Source organism: Heliconius melpomene, chromosome 13 (genome assembly GCF_056956725.1).
Source record: "Heliconius melpomene rosina isolate 202511_hmr_F chromosome 13, ASM5695672v1, whole genome shotgun sequence".
Classification (NCBI taxonomy): domain Eukaryota; kingdom Metazoa; phylum Arthropoda; class Insecta; order Lepidoptera; family Nymphalidae; genus Heliconius; species Heliconius melpomene.
The window spans coordinates 17,216,508-17,234,647 of record NC_140401.1 but is presented as its reverse complement, the minus strand read 5'-3'; the positions used below and the strand labels follow the sequence as shown (position 1 = coordinate 17,234,647).

The 18,140-nt window shown below is 35.3% G+C and overlaps 1 protein-coding gene across 1 annotated transcript in view; it reads left to right on the top strand.

Annotated features, from left to right (window-relative positions):
- Ubr1 (Ubr1 ubiquitin ligase) overlaps positions 1 to 18,140 on the top strand; it is a 36,563-nt gene that overhangs the window by 5,166 nt on the left and 13,257 nt on the right. The window contains exons 3-17 of the mRNA XM_085195993.1: positions 5,561 to 5,709; positions 6,748 to 6,912; positions 11,529 to 11,683; positions 11,829 to 11,971; positions 12,652 to 12,748; positions 13,224 to 13,366; positions 13,486 to 13,578; positions 14,063 to 14,301; positions 14,627 to 14,805; positions 15,068 to 15,265; positions 15,661 to 15,847; positions 16,184 to 16,369; positions 16,734 to 16,882; positions 17,330 to 17,495; positions 17,849 to 17,963. Coding sequence (XP_085052119.1) covers positions 5,561 to 5,709; positions 6,748 to 6,912; positions 11,529 to 11,683; positions 11,829 to 11,971; positions 12,652 to 12,748; positions 13,224 to 13,366; positions 13,486 to 13,578; positions 14,063 to 14,301; positions 14,627 to 14,805; positions 15,068 to 15,265; positions 15,661 to 15,847; positions 16,184 to 16,369; positions 16,734 to 16,882; positions 17,330 to 17,495; positions 17,849 to 17,963 — 2,364 coding nt within the window. The remainder of the gene's footprint in view (positions 1 to 5,560; positions 5,710 to 6,747; positions 6,913 to 11,528; positions 11,684 to 11,828; positions 11,972 to 12,651; positions 12,749 to 13,223; positions 13,367 to 13,485; positions 13,579 to 14,062; positions 14,302 to 14,626; positions 14,806 to 15,067; positions 15,266 to 15,660; positions 15,848 to 16,183; positions 16,370 to 16,733; positions 16,883 to 17,329; positions 17,496 to 17,848; positions 17,964 to 18,140) is intronic.

Below are 18,140 nucleotides of genomic sequence, written 5' to 3'. Positions count from 1 at the left end.
TAACAAGTTTGAGGAGTTCAGTTCCGCAACCCGACAGGCAGTCTGGAAAATTGGGTCAGAAGTGGGGAACGGAGTGTTTTAATACTACGTACTCTCTGCATAACCTGCTATGCGCGGAATATAGCGTGAAACTTTAAAAAAATCATTTTTAAACAAGCTATGTTTATTTTTCACAAAGGTTTAAAATTACGCAAGCATAGAAAATAAAACACCGTTGCAAGGCCATAAACTGCATTTTACGATAAAATTCTGATATAACGATTTGTGTCAACTTTATGTTGTAAGTCACCGCCATTGAATAATTATTGAACGATGGAATCATACGCCAGAAGTGATATAATTATAATGATAGGTCACTTTGGGGTCATGTTCCAGTAAGACAGTAAAATAATGGCTAATTAAAAAATGTTCTTAAAAAGAACAGTTTTCTTGTACAGCAGGAAAGGTATGAGAATGAGGATACGAATGATAGGGATGAGATCCGCTACTCAACACGTGTCGAATACTTAACACAAGGTTCCCCACATGTTCCCCGTTATTGAGGCAAACAGCGGGAGCATGAAAATTTAATCAGTATAAATTAAATGGCGGAACACTAGTTAAATTACGCATTCGAGAAAAATGCTTTTAAAAAAATATATTTATTTAATTTTACAAAGAACCTTTCTGTATCAGAGCAAGTTGAAGACAAAATATATTAATTAAAAATGTATATTATTGAAAATAGTTAACTCAGAAATTATATTGAACTCTATTGTTCGTTTCCACGTGCTGCAAGTGCGGCGTCAGGGGAATGTATGTGTAAAGACACATTGTTAACTCACTATATGTACTTTTTATATTTTTTTCTGCGAGTACGAATTGAAATCATAATTATCTATCGTTGTTCTTCTTTAAATATTGTCACAGCGTCATTTTATCCCAATCTCTACTCGTAATTTAATAATAAAAATCAAACCAGCTTCACGCTGTATCCCGCACACAGCAGAGAGAACCTCGTGTTAAGACACTCCGTTCCCCACTTGCCGCCACTTTCTGCAAAGTCTACCTGTTAGTTCTACCTGTCTACCTGTCAGTTAGTTCTCAGAGCAATAATTGTTTTCCAAGCAATAAAATTTAAAACGACTTTATTTTTATTTCTTTGTAGCTTTACGTTCTATGATATGCGACAATTGAGGCAGAGTAAGCAGAGATAATCCTACTATTAAGACACTCCGTTTAAATTCTGAGACATTGCGTTATAATTGGCGGAATCCAACGCTGTGCTTTGTCTTCTTTCCATAATTTTATTCCCTCGAGTGGGACTAAATAAAATGTTTAAGGATTTTATAGAATAAATATTTAGAGATGATTTTTGCAATTTTTATATTTAAAAAAAAACTGATTTATGTGACGTGTTTTAACCTGTATCTTTTAATATTTTCTCTTGTATGCGTAATTCTACTCATATTATATGAAATTAGTGCACTACAGATTGAAAACAATCTCAACTATTTTATTATAAGTTTCTGAATCACTGAACGTTATGTACGCAGCATTTAACTTTGCGCCAATTTAATGATTTCAATACGGGCGTACTTGTTATATAGGTTTCGATATTTCAGCCAATTCGTAGGTAGAGTGTTCTATATCAAAGTAGTCGTCGCCCACAAAATTGTATTTATAAACCGTTCTCAACTCTGATATCGATCTTGAGATGCAGTTTCTATTTATAGATTATAATTTATGAATGAAAACAGCATCTCAAGCTCGCTTTCTAAATCGATCTCAGAGTTGAGAGTGGTTAATAAATACGGGCTTAGGTAAGAGAATTTCGAGAAATCTCTTACTGCCGCCCTGTACTATCTAACATACGTACATGCTCAATTTAAAACTATGTAAGTATTTTCTTCTATCCGTTGTCTGTCAGTCACTCGGTAACGGAAGAGTTTCATATTATATAGATCTTGCATATTTCTTTATTTTAGCAATCTAGTAAACTATGAAACGCTCTCCCTCTCATAACCTCTTCACGTTGTAAGGAACTACGGAATACTTATACGTCGTGGTAAATGAAGATCAAACTTGCTATCTGTCTATCTATTCATAAAATGAATGAAAATATTTAGATTATTATATTAAAATTTATTGAGAATTTATATGAAGGCGTTTCATACTGATAGCCAATTAATTCTGAAACCGCAACATTTTGTATGGAAATGTCGCAGGTATATGTGTATTGGATCGTATTAATATCGATCACGATTATAATATAAAAAGTAGTAATTTATTACATAATACAATTTATCTGTTAAACAAAAGTGGTCCTGTCGCTTTAAAATTATTTGTATTTTCTTGTCCTGCTAATGTAAACCGCGGCGTTGAGTTCCGCCACATCAGACGCAAGTCTTGAAATCCAGAAAAAATAAGATAACAGAATGTCACTAGGTTAAAAAAGTAAATTATTAGCGCGCGTCTACTAGTCTAGTTCACTGAAACTGTACGGAGTATCACAATGTGCTCTATTGTATATATATGTAAATTAATTGAATACGAACGAATGTTAATTAATATGTTAATTCATTACTTAAATCTGTAGTCGGAGTGTTTAACACTACGTTCCCAGGTTTCCCCTGCCTACCCAGCTGTGTGAGGGATAGAGCGTGAAACTGAACAAAAAAAAAGATATTCGAAAGCCATAGTGCCGAGTGATACACTGACTGTAAATACGTTGATTCAACATAGATCAACTATGTATCCTTATTCCTCTCTTTAAAATATATTTGAAAAAAAAACCTTAATTTTATATATTATATTATATTTAAAATTCTTTAAAGTTCCTTGGGGGGCACTAACAGAGGGCTTCCCTAAATTCCTCTGGGAACTGGAACGAGCGGGATTTTACGTTTTGTAACGCAAACCCGGTAGTGGGCTACAACTTGTATAATCAATATAATATAAAAGCCATCAAAATTGAGTTATTATAATAGAAAGATAATACACAATTAAAATAGTCAAGTGCGCTTGGTGTATTCGTATAATATAAAAAAAACACTCGTACGGTTGGAGCACCTCGTTTGTTCTAAACAAGCCAAGCTTTCAATATGGAGCTCACTATTACAGCTAAACTTATAAAATATGTTATTTTATAACAGGAAGGATGAAATCGTTACTTTTAAACCGTCTCCTTCCTTAGTAGGTGCGTTGTTTATTTATAATTTTATAAGATATACCTAGTATCTACTGCTACAAGTCATATAAATTTATCGCCAGAGATCCACATTTAAAGGGTAGCAATATTATTATCAAATATTAAAGAAGCTCTAAAGCGTACATACTTCCCGAATAATGAGCGGCAATGCAAATGAAACATTAATAGCGTCTACTAAGAATACAAGAATACATAACTTATTTATAGCTAAATGTATAAATACCAGTATGAGAAGTCAAACTTGACGTGTTCGTTTCGTGTAGGTAAGCCACTATTTTGAGATTGTCTTGCAGGTAGAATAATATTAAGGATTTGGCAACATTTCCTGTAAGAACATCATAATGTCAAAATATATAAATGTGAAAAAGAATTCAGTTTCACTTTTATCTCGCCTATAACAGGGCAGAGAGAACCCAACGTCAATTCCCCGAGAGGGAATTGAATCTATAGCCCATCGCGTTTACTATCAGCGCAACAACGGCTATGCTCACGTAAATTCTGCATTTCACAAAAAAGTTACACAAAACTTAGTGATGACTCACATTGTTCTCCGCTTTACACCTATACAGAGATTGTTTGCCGGCTGCTACTTATGCTGCCTTTTGATTATGCAGAACATGAAAACACTTACGTATATCGGTAAATATGTGTTTCTTTGATGTGGATTTGAAACGACAATAACTCGCGAACGAACTCGAGCACTTGCGAACAACTTACTAATTCGAAGCGTAATAAAAGTCTATCAGATCGCTTAGTAAAAGTATATCTAGAATCTATTTTATCTTATAAGTAAGTGAGGATATAAAATATTTAATATTTGCATTTTCTCGCTCTGGTAACGAGGGAAAGCGTGGCGTTAAGTTCCGCCGAAAGTGGCTAACAAAACTGTCTTAATGACAACGGAGTGTCTTAACACTGGATTCCCAGGTTAACTCTGCTTATCCTGCTATGTGCGGGATACAGCGTAAAGCAAAAAAATGTAATTTCTATAACTATTTTGTATCCTCGCTAAAATTTATTGGGAATTTAGGGGCTACTGAACGTTGCACTTAAACTTATTGGCACAAACGACGATACTTTATAACAACATGACCCATCTTTAAAATATAAACATCCTTCTTTAAAGTAGATGGAATTTACATCTTATCTTTGCGTGATAAAATTGAAAATAGTCTCCGGTGCCGCGCTGGACGTGTCATTGACCGTTAGATTGAAATAGAAACAAAATTCGTATTCCTTTGCTCATATTTTGTATCTTATTAACAAGATGGGCTTAAATCGAAATTCACTTGAAATTATCGTTGAAATAAAAAGAGGTTTTATAACCGAAACGAGGCTTTTGGGTTGTTTAGGTCGAGGAGCCTGGATTTTTAGCCAAAAAATACCCAGTGCTGCGATTTAGCATTTTAGAGGATAACGAACTGGATGAAATTATTGTTTTCATACGTTGACTGACCTATCGTTTATACTTTAAAGCGATTTTGTTTTGTATGTCGGGTCAATGAAAGCGATCAATTCAGATACATATATTATGTTATTTTTTTGTAAACAAATTTTTAGACACTTGTGTAAGTAAATAGTAGTTTTTTTTCTATAATAATAGAATATTGATTGTTTTTTATGGAGATACAAATGTTTGAATTTTTATTTTAGAAATTTCTTCATGAGAGATTAAAGCGAAAATATTAAATATTTCATTTCTTCGAGTGGTAATTGAACTCACAGCCTGTCGCCTTAACCGCACGCTTGTGCCCCAGCGACACGACTGCCCTCTTGTCGCGATTAAATTAGTTGTTTATAAAGCTTTAATTAGTTACTTGATCGTCTGTCTATCATCAATTCATATAATTTTATCCGTTGCATCGGCTTGCATCATAACGCCAGCCAATATCCCGATACATGACATCTTATCACCAATATCTCTTGCTTCCAACGTTTACTCGTGTGTTTTTTTTATATAATTAGAATATAGATCTCGTAGGGTGGCGTCATGCCAACTTAGACGGGCAGTTTATTGTTTACCGAGCTCCGGCATTATCGCTTTGGTTTCTTTTTTTTAATATATTTTTTTTTATTCGCAAATCCTCGTTTTTTTTTAAGTTTCTTGCCGCCAAAGTTGTTTGTTTTTGAGTGTCAATGATCTTGAAGTTGCAATGTCAAATTGTGTTAATCAAAACAATGTTTATTTTTACATTTAAAGGTTAATTGTGGACCTTTGAACTTGGATTTTTTTAATTTTGTGAATCATGAATGTTTTACGGACTCAATAAGACATAAGCTAGTGTTTTAAAATTAATATTGACAACTAATTTGGTCACAAAAAGCGTAAACTAAGACAAGAGAAAGCGTAACAATGAGTGGTGTCGCCAGATTCACGTTGCCGACGCAGGGCGGCGCCGTGCTGGAGCTGTGGAGGTCGATGATGGCGGAGGGAGTGCTCTCCTACACTCACTTCCAGGATTACTGGCGCGTCATCGTGCCGAGGATATATTCACCGCAGCCGAACCGGACTTGCTTGGGTAAGTTTTTATCACTAATGCCGATTGTTTTAACAGTAATATTAATTATTTTATCATTTACATAAATTTTTAATGTGCTATTGAGCCGAGGATATATGTATGGGTCACAACCGAACCGGACTTGGGTAAGTTTTTATCAATAACACTGCAATGTTTTTGGCTGTGGGTTCGATGCCCACTCGAAGGATTATTTGCGTTATATATATTTTTTTCGTTTCTCCGTTGTGAAGCCATATGTTGAGTTTCGTATGTTACGTCACTTAAAATAAAAGTAGAGTGGTGAGCTTAACAAAAGAGGGAAATGCGGAAAGATTAAAAAATATGCTTACATATATATGTACCACTGTACATAATTAATCTGACGTAGTCAATGTTTATTTACTTTTAAAATTTTTAATTTGTAAGTTTAGAATAGTTTTATTCCATTTTTTATTACTTTCATATCATCCACAAAAAAAGGCTACGAGTAGGTATCTGTTCCAGTACTATATTAATTTAGAAAACTTTTCATTTTTACTCGTAGACTAAAGCAATGATCTACATTAAGATTAAAGATGCTGCCGAGATGCCTTCATAAAAAATAGAAACAAGGCCTCATAGCCGTCGTTATATTATATATAACTTAGCCTGAATATTTTAACGACAACGTCATGGGTTCGATTTCCACGCAGGGAAATGTGTATATTTATATTATTTCCATTTCCCCGCTCCTAAAACCACTACTAAATACGTAATGTCCCAAAAATTGGGCAGAAAGTGAGGAACGGCGTATCTTAACATTAGGTTCCCTGCCTCCCTGCTATGAGGGAAACAACAAGAAGCTGCTTTTCAAAGAAAATATCTTTGGAGAGTTCGGTGCATTCATTGTATTAGAAACATCCTTTTGACAAATAATAAAATACTATGACCTTTCAATATAATTATTTTGAGGTGGAATTGAACACACGATAGGTTATAGTTTACTTGAGCAACATATTTAGCTTACAATATTTTTGGAGATACAATATTCCATATTATATTTTTTTAAATTGTTTTCAGACTGGTCCTTCGACGAAGACTTAGGATACAAACTTTTAATCCAGCCTTTAGAACAGTTTATATGGGGATCCGAGGATAGCACCGTGCCACAGCCTCCGCGACGCTCCACCTTGTGTGGGCGAGTGTTCCGACAGGGCGAGCCGGCCTACAGCTGCAGGGAGTGCGGTAAGTTAAAGTCGTATGTTGAAAACATACGAAGTCAAAGAGCGGCGTTATGTTCCGCTGCTTTATATGTTAAGTTTTGAATTCGGACGAGGGACGATCCTTTTGTGACATTAGGTGCTCTCGCATTTTTCTATACGGAAAGCTGTGAACCTGAAAAAAATCTTAAAATAATTTAGTGCTAAGTTAGTGGGTTGCCACACGAAGAAATCCTTATATTTATATGATTGTCGTTTCTTTTGTAGTATAGGACAAAATGTAGTTGATTTTCATTATACTCGTATAGCTCACTTCGAAATGAGCTGAAAGTGAAGAAGTACTTTTTTATTTAAGAAATATAATAAAACAACGTCTCTTTTCAATGACAGCTAATAAACAGTCACTTGTTTATTTATTTTTCTTTTTATTTTAGATATCATTACAACACCCCCACTATATCTAATAATACAAATACACTAAACCATTAAACAATTTGTACACCCAACCTTTCTAGAAATTTATAATGTTTAATGGAACATAAACTTTTAGTAAATAAATCTGCAGGCATTTCAGCAGTTGGCAAATACTTGACATTCACAATATTGTTTGCTACACATTCTCTACAATAATGATATTTAATGTCAATGTGTTTGGTTCTCTTGTGGAAAATTGGATTCATAGTTAACTTTAGAGCACTTTGATTATCATTAGAAAGATCAATACTGTACAATTTATGTGTTATTTCATATTGTAGATTTCGCAAATACACTGCTTCTTTACATGCTTCAGTAATCGCCATATATTCGGCTTCACTACTGGATAAGGCGACAGTTTTCTGTTTCTTTGCCTCCCATGATATAACACAGCCAGATAAAGAAAAACAAACTCCAGTATATGACCTTCTATCAATAATGTTTCCACCCCAATCAGCATCAACAAACCCTTCTATTACTGAGTTTCCATCAGCAGAATACTTTAAACCATAGTCTCTAGTATATTTTAAATATCTCAATAACCGCTTTACATATGCACAATGTTCATAAGAATAACAATTATTAAATTGGCTTAAATATCCAACTGCATATGCAATATCTGGCCTAGTTAAAACTACAAGATACATAAGACTTCCAATTATTTGTTGATATGGAAAACTACCTACACAATGTTCATTCTTGGATACATTTAACTTAATTTCCATTGGAGTCTGAACAGGTTTACATTGTGTCATGTTAAATTTATGCAACAACTGATCAATATAATCTCTCTGACTTAATGTTATTGTTTTCTTACATTTATCAACAGTAACATTGACACCAAGACAGTTTTTTATTTCACCTAAGTCTTTAAGCTTGAAATGACTAGCAAGAACCTGCTTTAAATACTTAGTCTCATTAGTATTATTAGAAAAAATAAAAAAATCATCGACATACAATGCTACAATAGTTTTCAACTGACCTTGCATTTTAGTATACATACATGGTTCTATTTTAGATCTAAGATAGCCTATGCTTAACAAACATTCATCTACCTTCCTATACCACGCTCTTGAGGACTGTTTGAGCCCATAAATGGCTTTCTTTAATTTAAGTACTTGACCCTTTACTGTTCTTTCAGTAAAACCTTTAGGTAAATGCATATAAATAGTTTCCTCAAGAGAACCATTCAGGAAAGCAGTTGTTACATCAAGATGTGTCGTATCCAAACCTAGTTGTACTGACAATGCAAAAAGTAGCCTAAGAGTAGTATGTCTAACTACAGGAGAGAAAATTTCAGTAAAATCTACACCTTCTACTTGTGTAAAGCCTTTAGCAACTAGACGCGCACGATATCTGACTTTATTTTCACTGTCATACTTTTTTCGAAGCACCCACTTGCACTGCACAACCCTACCATCTTTTGGAGCATCACTTAACTCCCACGCATCATTGTCTTTAAAACACTGTAACTCCTCTTTTACAGCCAACTTCCACTGCTCCTTTTCTGGTCCATTTAAAGCATCCTCAAGAGATAAACCTGCCACATCATCCCGTAATTCACTGTCTACACACAGGTTTGATATCCCATATCTTTCTGGAACCTTCTTTATCCGTTGGGGCCGATCTTGCAGTCTTATTTTTATATCATCGTTCAGTGAGCTGTCTGCGTCTTCATAGTCGCTTGGCATGTATGTCTTATCATCATCTTGAAAACTTTCTGTTGAACTTACAGAGCTGTCTTCTCTTGGGATTGGTTCACTTTCTTGTAGTTGTGTATCATCAGTGCTATCCCCCACTGAATCAATATTCTGACTATGCACCTCAATGAGATGTTCAGATTTTGATTCCTTCTCAATGATGATCACATCTCTACTAGTTGTCACACTCCTAGTTTCTGGATTGTAGACTCTATATCCTTTTATATTTTCTGGAAATCCTATCAGGATACATTGATCTGCTTTTTTGTCCCATTTCTTGCGCTTTTCTTTTGCCACATGAACCATCACAGTACTTCCAAATATTCTGATATGACTAATATCTGGTTTGGAGCCAGTCCACAACTCATATGGGGTTTTATTATTCAATGCCGTTGCTACAATTCGATTTTGCAGGTACACTGCAGTATTGGTGGCCTCACCCCAAAATTCTTTTCCTAAATTTGCATCAAAAAGTAAACATCTTGCCTTTTCCACAATTGTACGATTAAATCTTTCACACAATCCATTCTGCTGTGGCGTGTATGGATTGCTCTTTTGATGAATTACACCAGCACTGTTCAAGTAATCTTCAAATTCTTTGCTGCAATACTCTAGACCATTATCACTTCTTAATACTTTGATTGTTTTCTTTGTTTGATTTTCTACCTGAGATTTAAAAATTTTGAAACATTTTAAAGTCTCATTCCTGTGTTTCAGAAAATAAACAAATGTCATACGACTGTAATCATCAACAAACAGTAAGAAGTATCTTGAGCCTCCTATAGATACATTTTCCATAGGCCCACAAATGTCTGTATGCACAATATCTAGTAGATTACTGCTTCGATGTCCTGTGCTTTTAAATGGTAACCGGCATTGTTTCCCTTCACAACATGTTGTGCATGAAGATTTGCTTATGTCAACTTTTTCATCAAGTTTCATACCCTGCACCGCATTCTTCATCTTATTCAAATAATCTTTGTTTACATGTCCTAATCTGCGATGCCATGTTATTCCTGACACCACCGATGCTGCTAAACAATCTTGTTTTAACAGATTGACTTTGTACACTCCGTTCATCAACACTGCTGTGGCAACCAACACATTCTTCTGATTATATACCGAACAACCATCTTCCGTGAAAGATACACTGTTGCCTTTCGTAATCAGTTGGCTTACAGATAACAAATTCGTGGTAAGACTTGGTACACAGAATACGTTTTCCACTATGATGTCGTATTCACGGTTGTCCGTTACTGTCGTTATTTTTACATCGCCAGTACACGATACTGAGACCTTTTCACTATTTGCAACAACAATTTCTTTGCATTGTTCATACTGTGCATTTATAACCCAACTTTCATTTGCTGTAAGATGCATACTCGCGCCCGAGTCGATATACCATTCATCTTTGTAGAAATTTCCACTCAGAAACACTGCGCTAAAAGCATTTGACTGCACTCTTTCCTTATTTATTTTCTTATTTGACAAGTTATTTTCATTATTTGTACATTGGTTTTTATAATGGCCGAACTGTTTACATCGATAGCACTTTATCTGTTTGACGTTTGACGTCGGTAAAGTAGTGTTGCCTACGTCACTTTTTCTGGCCATAGATAAATTCGAATTTTGTTTTCCTCTGTACTTAGAATGAATTGCAAAAGCACCACTAGCTTCATTCTCATCATAACTTGCCAAATCCATATCCAGCAATTTCGTTTTGATGGAATCTGCTGTAATAGGTATTCCTGAGTGCTCTATTGCCATAATCATAGGGGAGAAACGATCAGGCAATCCCGCCAACAGCAATGATCCTGTCCACTGGTCATTTATTTCAAATCCTGTTCCGCTGAGCTTCTGTGCAGTATCAATAATCTGCGTCACGTATGACGTCATCGAATTACAATTCTCTCGGCGAATCGAAATTAAATTCCTTAGTAGACTTATTCTACGTGAAAATCCGTTATCATCGAAAAGTTGTTTAAGCTTATTCCACAATTCACTTGAAGTTTTAACGTTTTTTACATGTACGTACAGAGACGGGTCGATTGTCATTATTAGTTTGGCTTTTGTTTTTGCGTCATCTGCAGTTATTTCTTTTCCTTCTTCTGGCCACACGCAGTGCTTAGTGCCTTCCAAGATTAGAAAATTTTCTGCCGCGAAACACCATTCACTATAATTATTACGCCCCGTTAGCTTTGGTACGTTCACAAAATAGTTTGTCGACATTGTTAAATTTCAATAGGAATATACACTGCTATAATCTGCAAAATACTTGTAATTATCCTTTAACACTTGCGATGCAAAATTCTTGTTAAAATTACAAAATCGCGAAATTTATGAGCGCGGGCCCATAACCTATAATAAAACAACGTCTCTTTTCAATGACAGCTAATAAACAGTCACTTGTTTATTTATTTTTCTTTTTATTTTAGATATCATTACAACAAGAAAGTATTTATTTCAGGTATGGACAACACTTGCGTGTTATGCGTAGAGTGTTTCAAAGTGTCGCCCCACAGACACCACAAGTACAAGATGGGTCAGTCGGGGGGCGGGGGGTGCTGCGACTGCGGGGACACGGAGGCATGGAAGAAGGATCCCTTCTGTGAATTACATGCTGTATGTATTATATAAATATTGTTTGTTTTTGTGTGTATAAAAATATTGGTTGTGGGTTCAACCCCAATTGAGTGAGATTTTGTTGTGTAATATACTTATGTACGTACTGTTTTTTATACTATTAATTATATTTATATATTTTCAGGCGGCGAGTAATTCAGAACACTCTCAAGCTAGCTTCAGTCCAGAAGTGATAGAGAGGTTGAAGATAGTGTCGTCGGTCTGTCTGTCGCACTGCTTCCAGCTCCTCACCCACGACCACGCGCCGGGGTTGCCTCATGAACTGATGTGGGTAGTTGTGATGACGTCACGCGACATGATGTGGCAGAACCTCAGAATGCTGTAAAATGCTTTAAAAACTTATTTAGGAAACGTATAAAAATTTGACGTGGCGGGGTTTGAATAATAATAATATAATTAACTTATTCTTATTTCTTTCAAATACCAGAACCTTTGCCTTCCGCGCAATTATTACGTTATTCTAAATAAGTAATTGCTCTTTCCTAAGTGTGGAATAAGACTTAAAACGCCGTCGTGGCGCAGTAACGTAACGCCTGATTGGAAATGCATCGGTTGTAAGCTTAATCCTCGCTCGAGAAAATGAATTATTTTCATTTCCTCTGGTAACAAGACAAAACTTGACGTTGAGTTCCGCCACTCAACAAGTCTTGTTGGATAGCAAGTAGAGGACGGATTATTTTAACATTACGATCTTTCTTCTTCTTCTTTTTTTTTCTATATTTTATGAGATTGGGGGACCAATGTTTTGGACAGAATTCTTTAGGTACAGTACATTTCGACAATTAACTAGGGAGCTTATATAAAATTCAAATTCATTGGTTACATCAATTTCTTAATATTAAAAATTGTTATAATTCAAATGGTTTAGTGTTTTTTTTTATAAAGCAAGAATTAATGTTTTTTTTTCTATCTTAGTATTGTAACTAACATTATTTATTTATTTTCAGATTAAAAGATGCTGAAAGGGGTCTATTACAGATATTAGATCAACCCGATTGCTATTGTACAGTGCTCTACAATGATGAAACTCATACATTTGAGCAGGTAATATGTTTTAAATATGGAGAAAAAAATTATATCTTTAACTTTAAAAAGTATTATACGAACACTAAGGAAAAGAAAATATTTAGGACATACAAATTTGGCCATACATTCTTATTAAGTTACAACAACTTTCTTATTTTCAAGAGGCGTGTGTATTTTATGTTTATTTGTATAGAGTACTCTTCTCCATATAATGAGCAAAATTGCAAAAATCTAGAAATGTACAATTGCGATAGCTTACAAAGTAAAGCAATAGAAAATATTACGTTAAATTTCGAAATTATATTTTTTTTTCATATATTTTTTTTAATACACAAAACGGCGGGCACCATGAAATTGACCAAAATCATTCTGACGTCATATTAAAGCAACATAGCATCTAGCGCTTTCGTTAAAATTAAAATGCATTTTTATGGCACTAGTTACATGTTAACTTACTTTGTTCCATACTTAACTACTTACTTACCCCCCTTAGGTGATAACGACCCTGAACCGCGTGATGAAGTGCAGCCACCGCGACTCAGTGGAACTGGTGAGCCTCATCGACCGCGAGGGCCGCGCGCTAGTCAAGTGCAACTCCTTCCAGCTATGCGACAAGCTCAAGACCGACATTGAGATGTGAGTACAATACTTGCTTATAAAAATAAGATTAATACAACTGCTTGATAGAGTGAAATGGTAATTCATAAAATACTGGATATGAGAGTAATAATTAAAGAAGGAATAATATGTTGCAGGTTCACATCCCGGCATGGTCCAGCCCTCAAAGTGTTGGTGATGCACGCGCACGTCATCGCGCACCAGACCTTTGCTATGAAACTTCTTAATTGGTAAGTGGGAAATTTTTGTTTTGTTGGGGAAATAATAGTTTATGATAAGTTAAATTTACATCAATTTGAGTGTATTATCGAATTTAGTAATTGTTTTAGATGTTTTTTTTTTAATAAGATGGAGAGACTGTATTCTTTATTTTTGGTGTTAGACAAGCTACAGAAAAATAAATCTTATCGTTCCACCCCAACTCTGCTAGATTATGGAAATTAGTAGAGTTGAGGTCGATAAACAGAAACGTTAGTAATGGTTACTAACCTTTCTCCGTTCTATCATAGACGATCCCTTACTATCGGTTGTCTGTAAAAGATCGCTCTTAGGCTGCCATTACGCATTTACTTTAAATATACTTATGTAATTAAATAGAAATTGTATATTTAGAGTGCAATAAAATGCTTGTTATTATATTATAATTTTCGGATATGGTTGGCAAGCAACGCCTTTCCGTAAAAATCTATTATTATTGTATATTTTCCCTCTCAGGCTTCAAAACTTCGTATCAAACGAGCAAGCCCTTCGTCAAGCAGTGGGCCAAGTCGCACTCTCGGAGGAGGCCAGTATAGCGGCGGGTGGCGCGGGCGGCGTGGCCTCGCGCGTGGTGCAGAACGACTGCAAGATGTGGAAGGCGGCCAGGACCGCCTGGCACCGCCTGCTCATCGTCACCACGCTCATGGACTACTCTACCAAGAGGGCCATGGCCATATTGTTTACTAAGAATTATGGTGAGGATAAGAAGCAACTATTCAAATGTTAAGTTACAAAGAAATAAAGTTGTTGTAATGATCATATTTTCTAGTTTAATTATTTAAAGAAAGATCAACTTTTAATTTCACTACTGCTTCTACTTCTATACACTACCTGGAATGTTTTAAAATAAAGAGCTTATTGCTTATATAGGAAAAATATGTGAAGTTGTAAGGAAAAAAAAAATATTACGAGAAAATTATATTTAAAATGTGTTAAACTATTCCTTGGGCGTCATGGGTTTAATGAATATAATGTATGTAAATACCATAATAATATTACACATACTATTTTGTAACGCAGGATCAATTCTGAAGGACTTCATCCGCGACGACCACGACCACTCGTTCTCGATCTCGTCGCTCTCCGTGCAGCTCTACACAACGCCCACTCTGGCCCACCACCTAATCGCCAAGCACGATGCCTTGTTTGTGGTCATGAATACTTTTGTTAGCGAGTGTAATAGACGGTGTAATGCTGAGGTGAGTGTAAATGTACTATAGATAATTATATATTAATTATGATTCTTTCATGATCACAATAAGAAAAAAAATATATTAAATATTTCATTTTCTTGAGTAAGAATCGAACCCATAACCTATCGCGTTTACAGTCGCACGCTGCCCCACGACTGACTTCAAACTACTAAGTAATGAACAATAAACTTAAAGAACACAATTATTAAATTAGTAAAGAGTAATGAGTTCATAGATAACTTATTAAAACAATATTTGAAATTCTCAGGGTCGTCTAGAATTCGATCGCAACCACGTCTCAACAGGGTTCAAACGTGCTCAATTCATCTTATACGATGTAAAGTACTTACTAGGATCCGTACCCACTACTTTCGACGATGACCTCAGGAAGGGCTTCTTGCATGGACTGTCTCTAATGCTTAACCTGTTGGTCATGATGCAGGGGATGGACTCTGTTGTTAGACAGGTGAGCTCTTTGTGGGAGTATATAAAATGTATGGGAGGTTTTTTTCAGTTATATTTATTAATTTCGTGTAGTTGTTTTTGTTATCTCAATAGATAATTGAAAAAATATATATGATAAATATATGTAAATTTCTAATAGTTATGGAATTAATATCAGTAAATAATGAATGAACTAAAGTAGTGTTTTTAAAATGTGCATGAAATCGGAAATTATCCTTGTTAGTAGTTCAAAACAGCGATAAAAGATATTTGCAATTTTTCACTTCCACAGAGCGGTAAACTAGTCGTGCCACTGTGAACATAGTTGGCAGAGTGTCGTGCAAATTTTTTTAGTGATTTTCTTTTGATATATATATTTTTTGTAGAAAAGTTGAGAAAGCTTTAAACTGTCTACAGGTGGGGCAGCACATGGAGTACGAGCCGGAGTGGGAGTCGGCCTTCAACCTGCACGTGAAGCTGGCGCACAGCATCACGCTAGCGCTGGAGTGGTGCAGCGCCGAGCGCGCGCTCGCCGCCGCCGCCTACCGCATGGCGCTGCGCCGCCACGCCGACGTTTGCGCGCCCGTGCTGCACGAGCTCAGAGGTACGTGAAACATCAAAGCTTCACTTTTTCAATTACTTTAAAAAAATATATTATTGAAAATATTGTGAAAATAATTAACACACATCAATTAATGAAATATACGGACATGTACTTCTTGATACTATCTGTTAGGACTGGAACGGCGTTAAGGAATGCACATGAACGGACCATAGCCGTACCGTTGACCGTAGCGTTTGGGGCTCCGTTCTCTCTGACTACCCCGCTATGGATAAAGCGTGAAGTTAAATTAAGTTACATGACAGCTAGAAGGATAGGAACGTCCTGTACTTATCTATAATCACAATAATAACTTACTTATATTTTATTTTATTACAGAACTAGGCAACCAAAGTGCAGCAGTGATACCCTACGACGTGTCGAAGGAACCGGTATCAGTGCATCGGCCCTTATCACGTTTTATAGCTGGTCTGCACTTGCAATTGCAACGCCATGGTCTTTCCTACCATAGTAGAGAATTCGATAGGCAAGATCCGCCTAAACCTACGCCTGAGGAGCTTATTGGTCAGTTGATGTATTTAAATTTTTTTTTGCATCTCGCTGTAGTAGCATATGGCTGAGTATGTAAAGGGAACGTAGTGTTAAGACACTTTATACCCCACATAAAGCCGATTTTGTGTTAAGTCGATCCACTAAACACCGCGCTTTATCCAAAAGGAAAATATTAAATATTTCATTCCCCCTAGTGAAAATCGAACTCACAACCGTCGCATTTACAACCGATCGCTGATGTCACTGTATTGTGACAACCTCTACTAATTATTGTAATTTAATTTTTTTTTTATGTTATGACTAATAATTATTTTATTTATTAATCATAACATTTAATTATTAATTTAATATAAATGTTTAATTTATGTATACACAGAACCAGTGCTTCGTACAATGGCGATGATAGCGCAAGTGCACGCAGGAATGTGGCGTCGTAACGGATTCGCATTACTAAATCAATTATATTTCTATCACAATGTAAAATGCCGAGCTGAGATGTTTGATCGAGATGTTGTTATGTTACAGGTATAGAATTGTTATCTAGTCAACAAAAAAATATATGGGCACCAGTAGTTGCTGAAAATCGCTCGTTCTAAACAAACTTTTGAATTTTATAACATAAGTATAAATTATTACCACTGAGTTTTTAGACTACTTTATCCTCAAAATCAAAATATCATTTATTCAGATAGGCTATTTTAGATATTACTTTATACAAGCAGTTTTGAATCATCATTAATAATTATTACAATATATCAAAAGTGATTGTAAAACTGTATAATTTTTTCTATTAAAATTAAAAGAAATGACTGTTTTATGATGGTGTTATTGCCTTATAAACGTTGCGGGTTCGAGTCCGGCTTTTCCTCTAAAAAATATATTTTTTTTATTACACCCATATTAAGAAAGAATTAACAACACATTGAAGAAAATTTTTATTACAATTTTTTATATATTTTTCTTTACATACAGATCGGAGCATCATTAATAGAAAGCAATGAATTCATAATTCACGTGCTTAACAAATTTGGTCTTCTCGAGTGGGCGTCTGCTGACTTTGAACAGCGACCCGTCGAGGATGACACGCTGAGGCACACAATTAGCATGGTGGAAGAGTTCTTGAGATTACTTATTACTAGTGAGTGCTTGTTTTTTTATTATTTCTTTTATGGTATTGTAGGGTATTGGATTTTTATGTAAAAGTGTTATAATATTGGAATGTATTATAAGTGATATAATAATATATATCAATTATATTTAACTCGTTGAGGGCAACGCGACGGTTGTGGGTTCGATGTCCCGGGAAATGAAGTTTTTTAATTTCCTCACTCTGGTAACGAGACACAACGCGGTGTTGCTTGGTGGTTGGCTTGTGCGGGAAACGGAGTGTGTCTCTACACTAGATATCCTCTACCTACCTCGCTATAAGCGCGATACAATGTGAAGCTAAAAAAATTGACTCCAAAATATTAATATATATTTTGTTTACAGTTGTGGGTTCTCGATATGTACCTGGAGTAGGTGAGGTGACTAATGAAGATCGTACTAAAAAGGAGATTGCTCAGTTGCTCTGTGTTAAACCTATGCCTCATTCGGAGTTAAATAGGTAAATATTTATTATAAAATAATATTTATTTAAAAAAAAAAATTATACACATGCTAAGCATTTTTAATGGATGTCAGTTTAAGAGTAATGAGAGTAATTTGTTTGACACAAAAACTATAGTGAAGCCAGTAGTGGCGCAGGGGCACAAGCGTGTCACTGTAAACATGACTGGTTGTG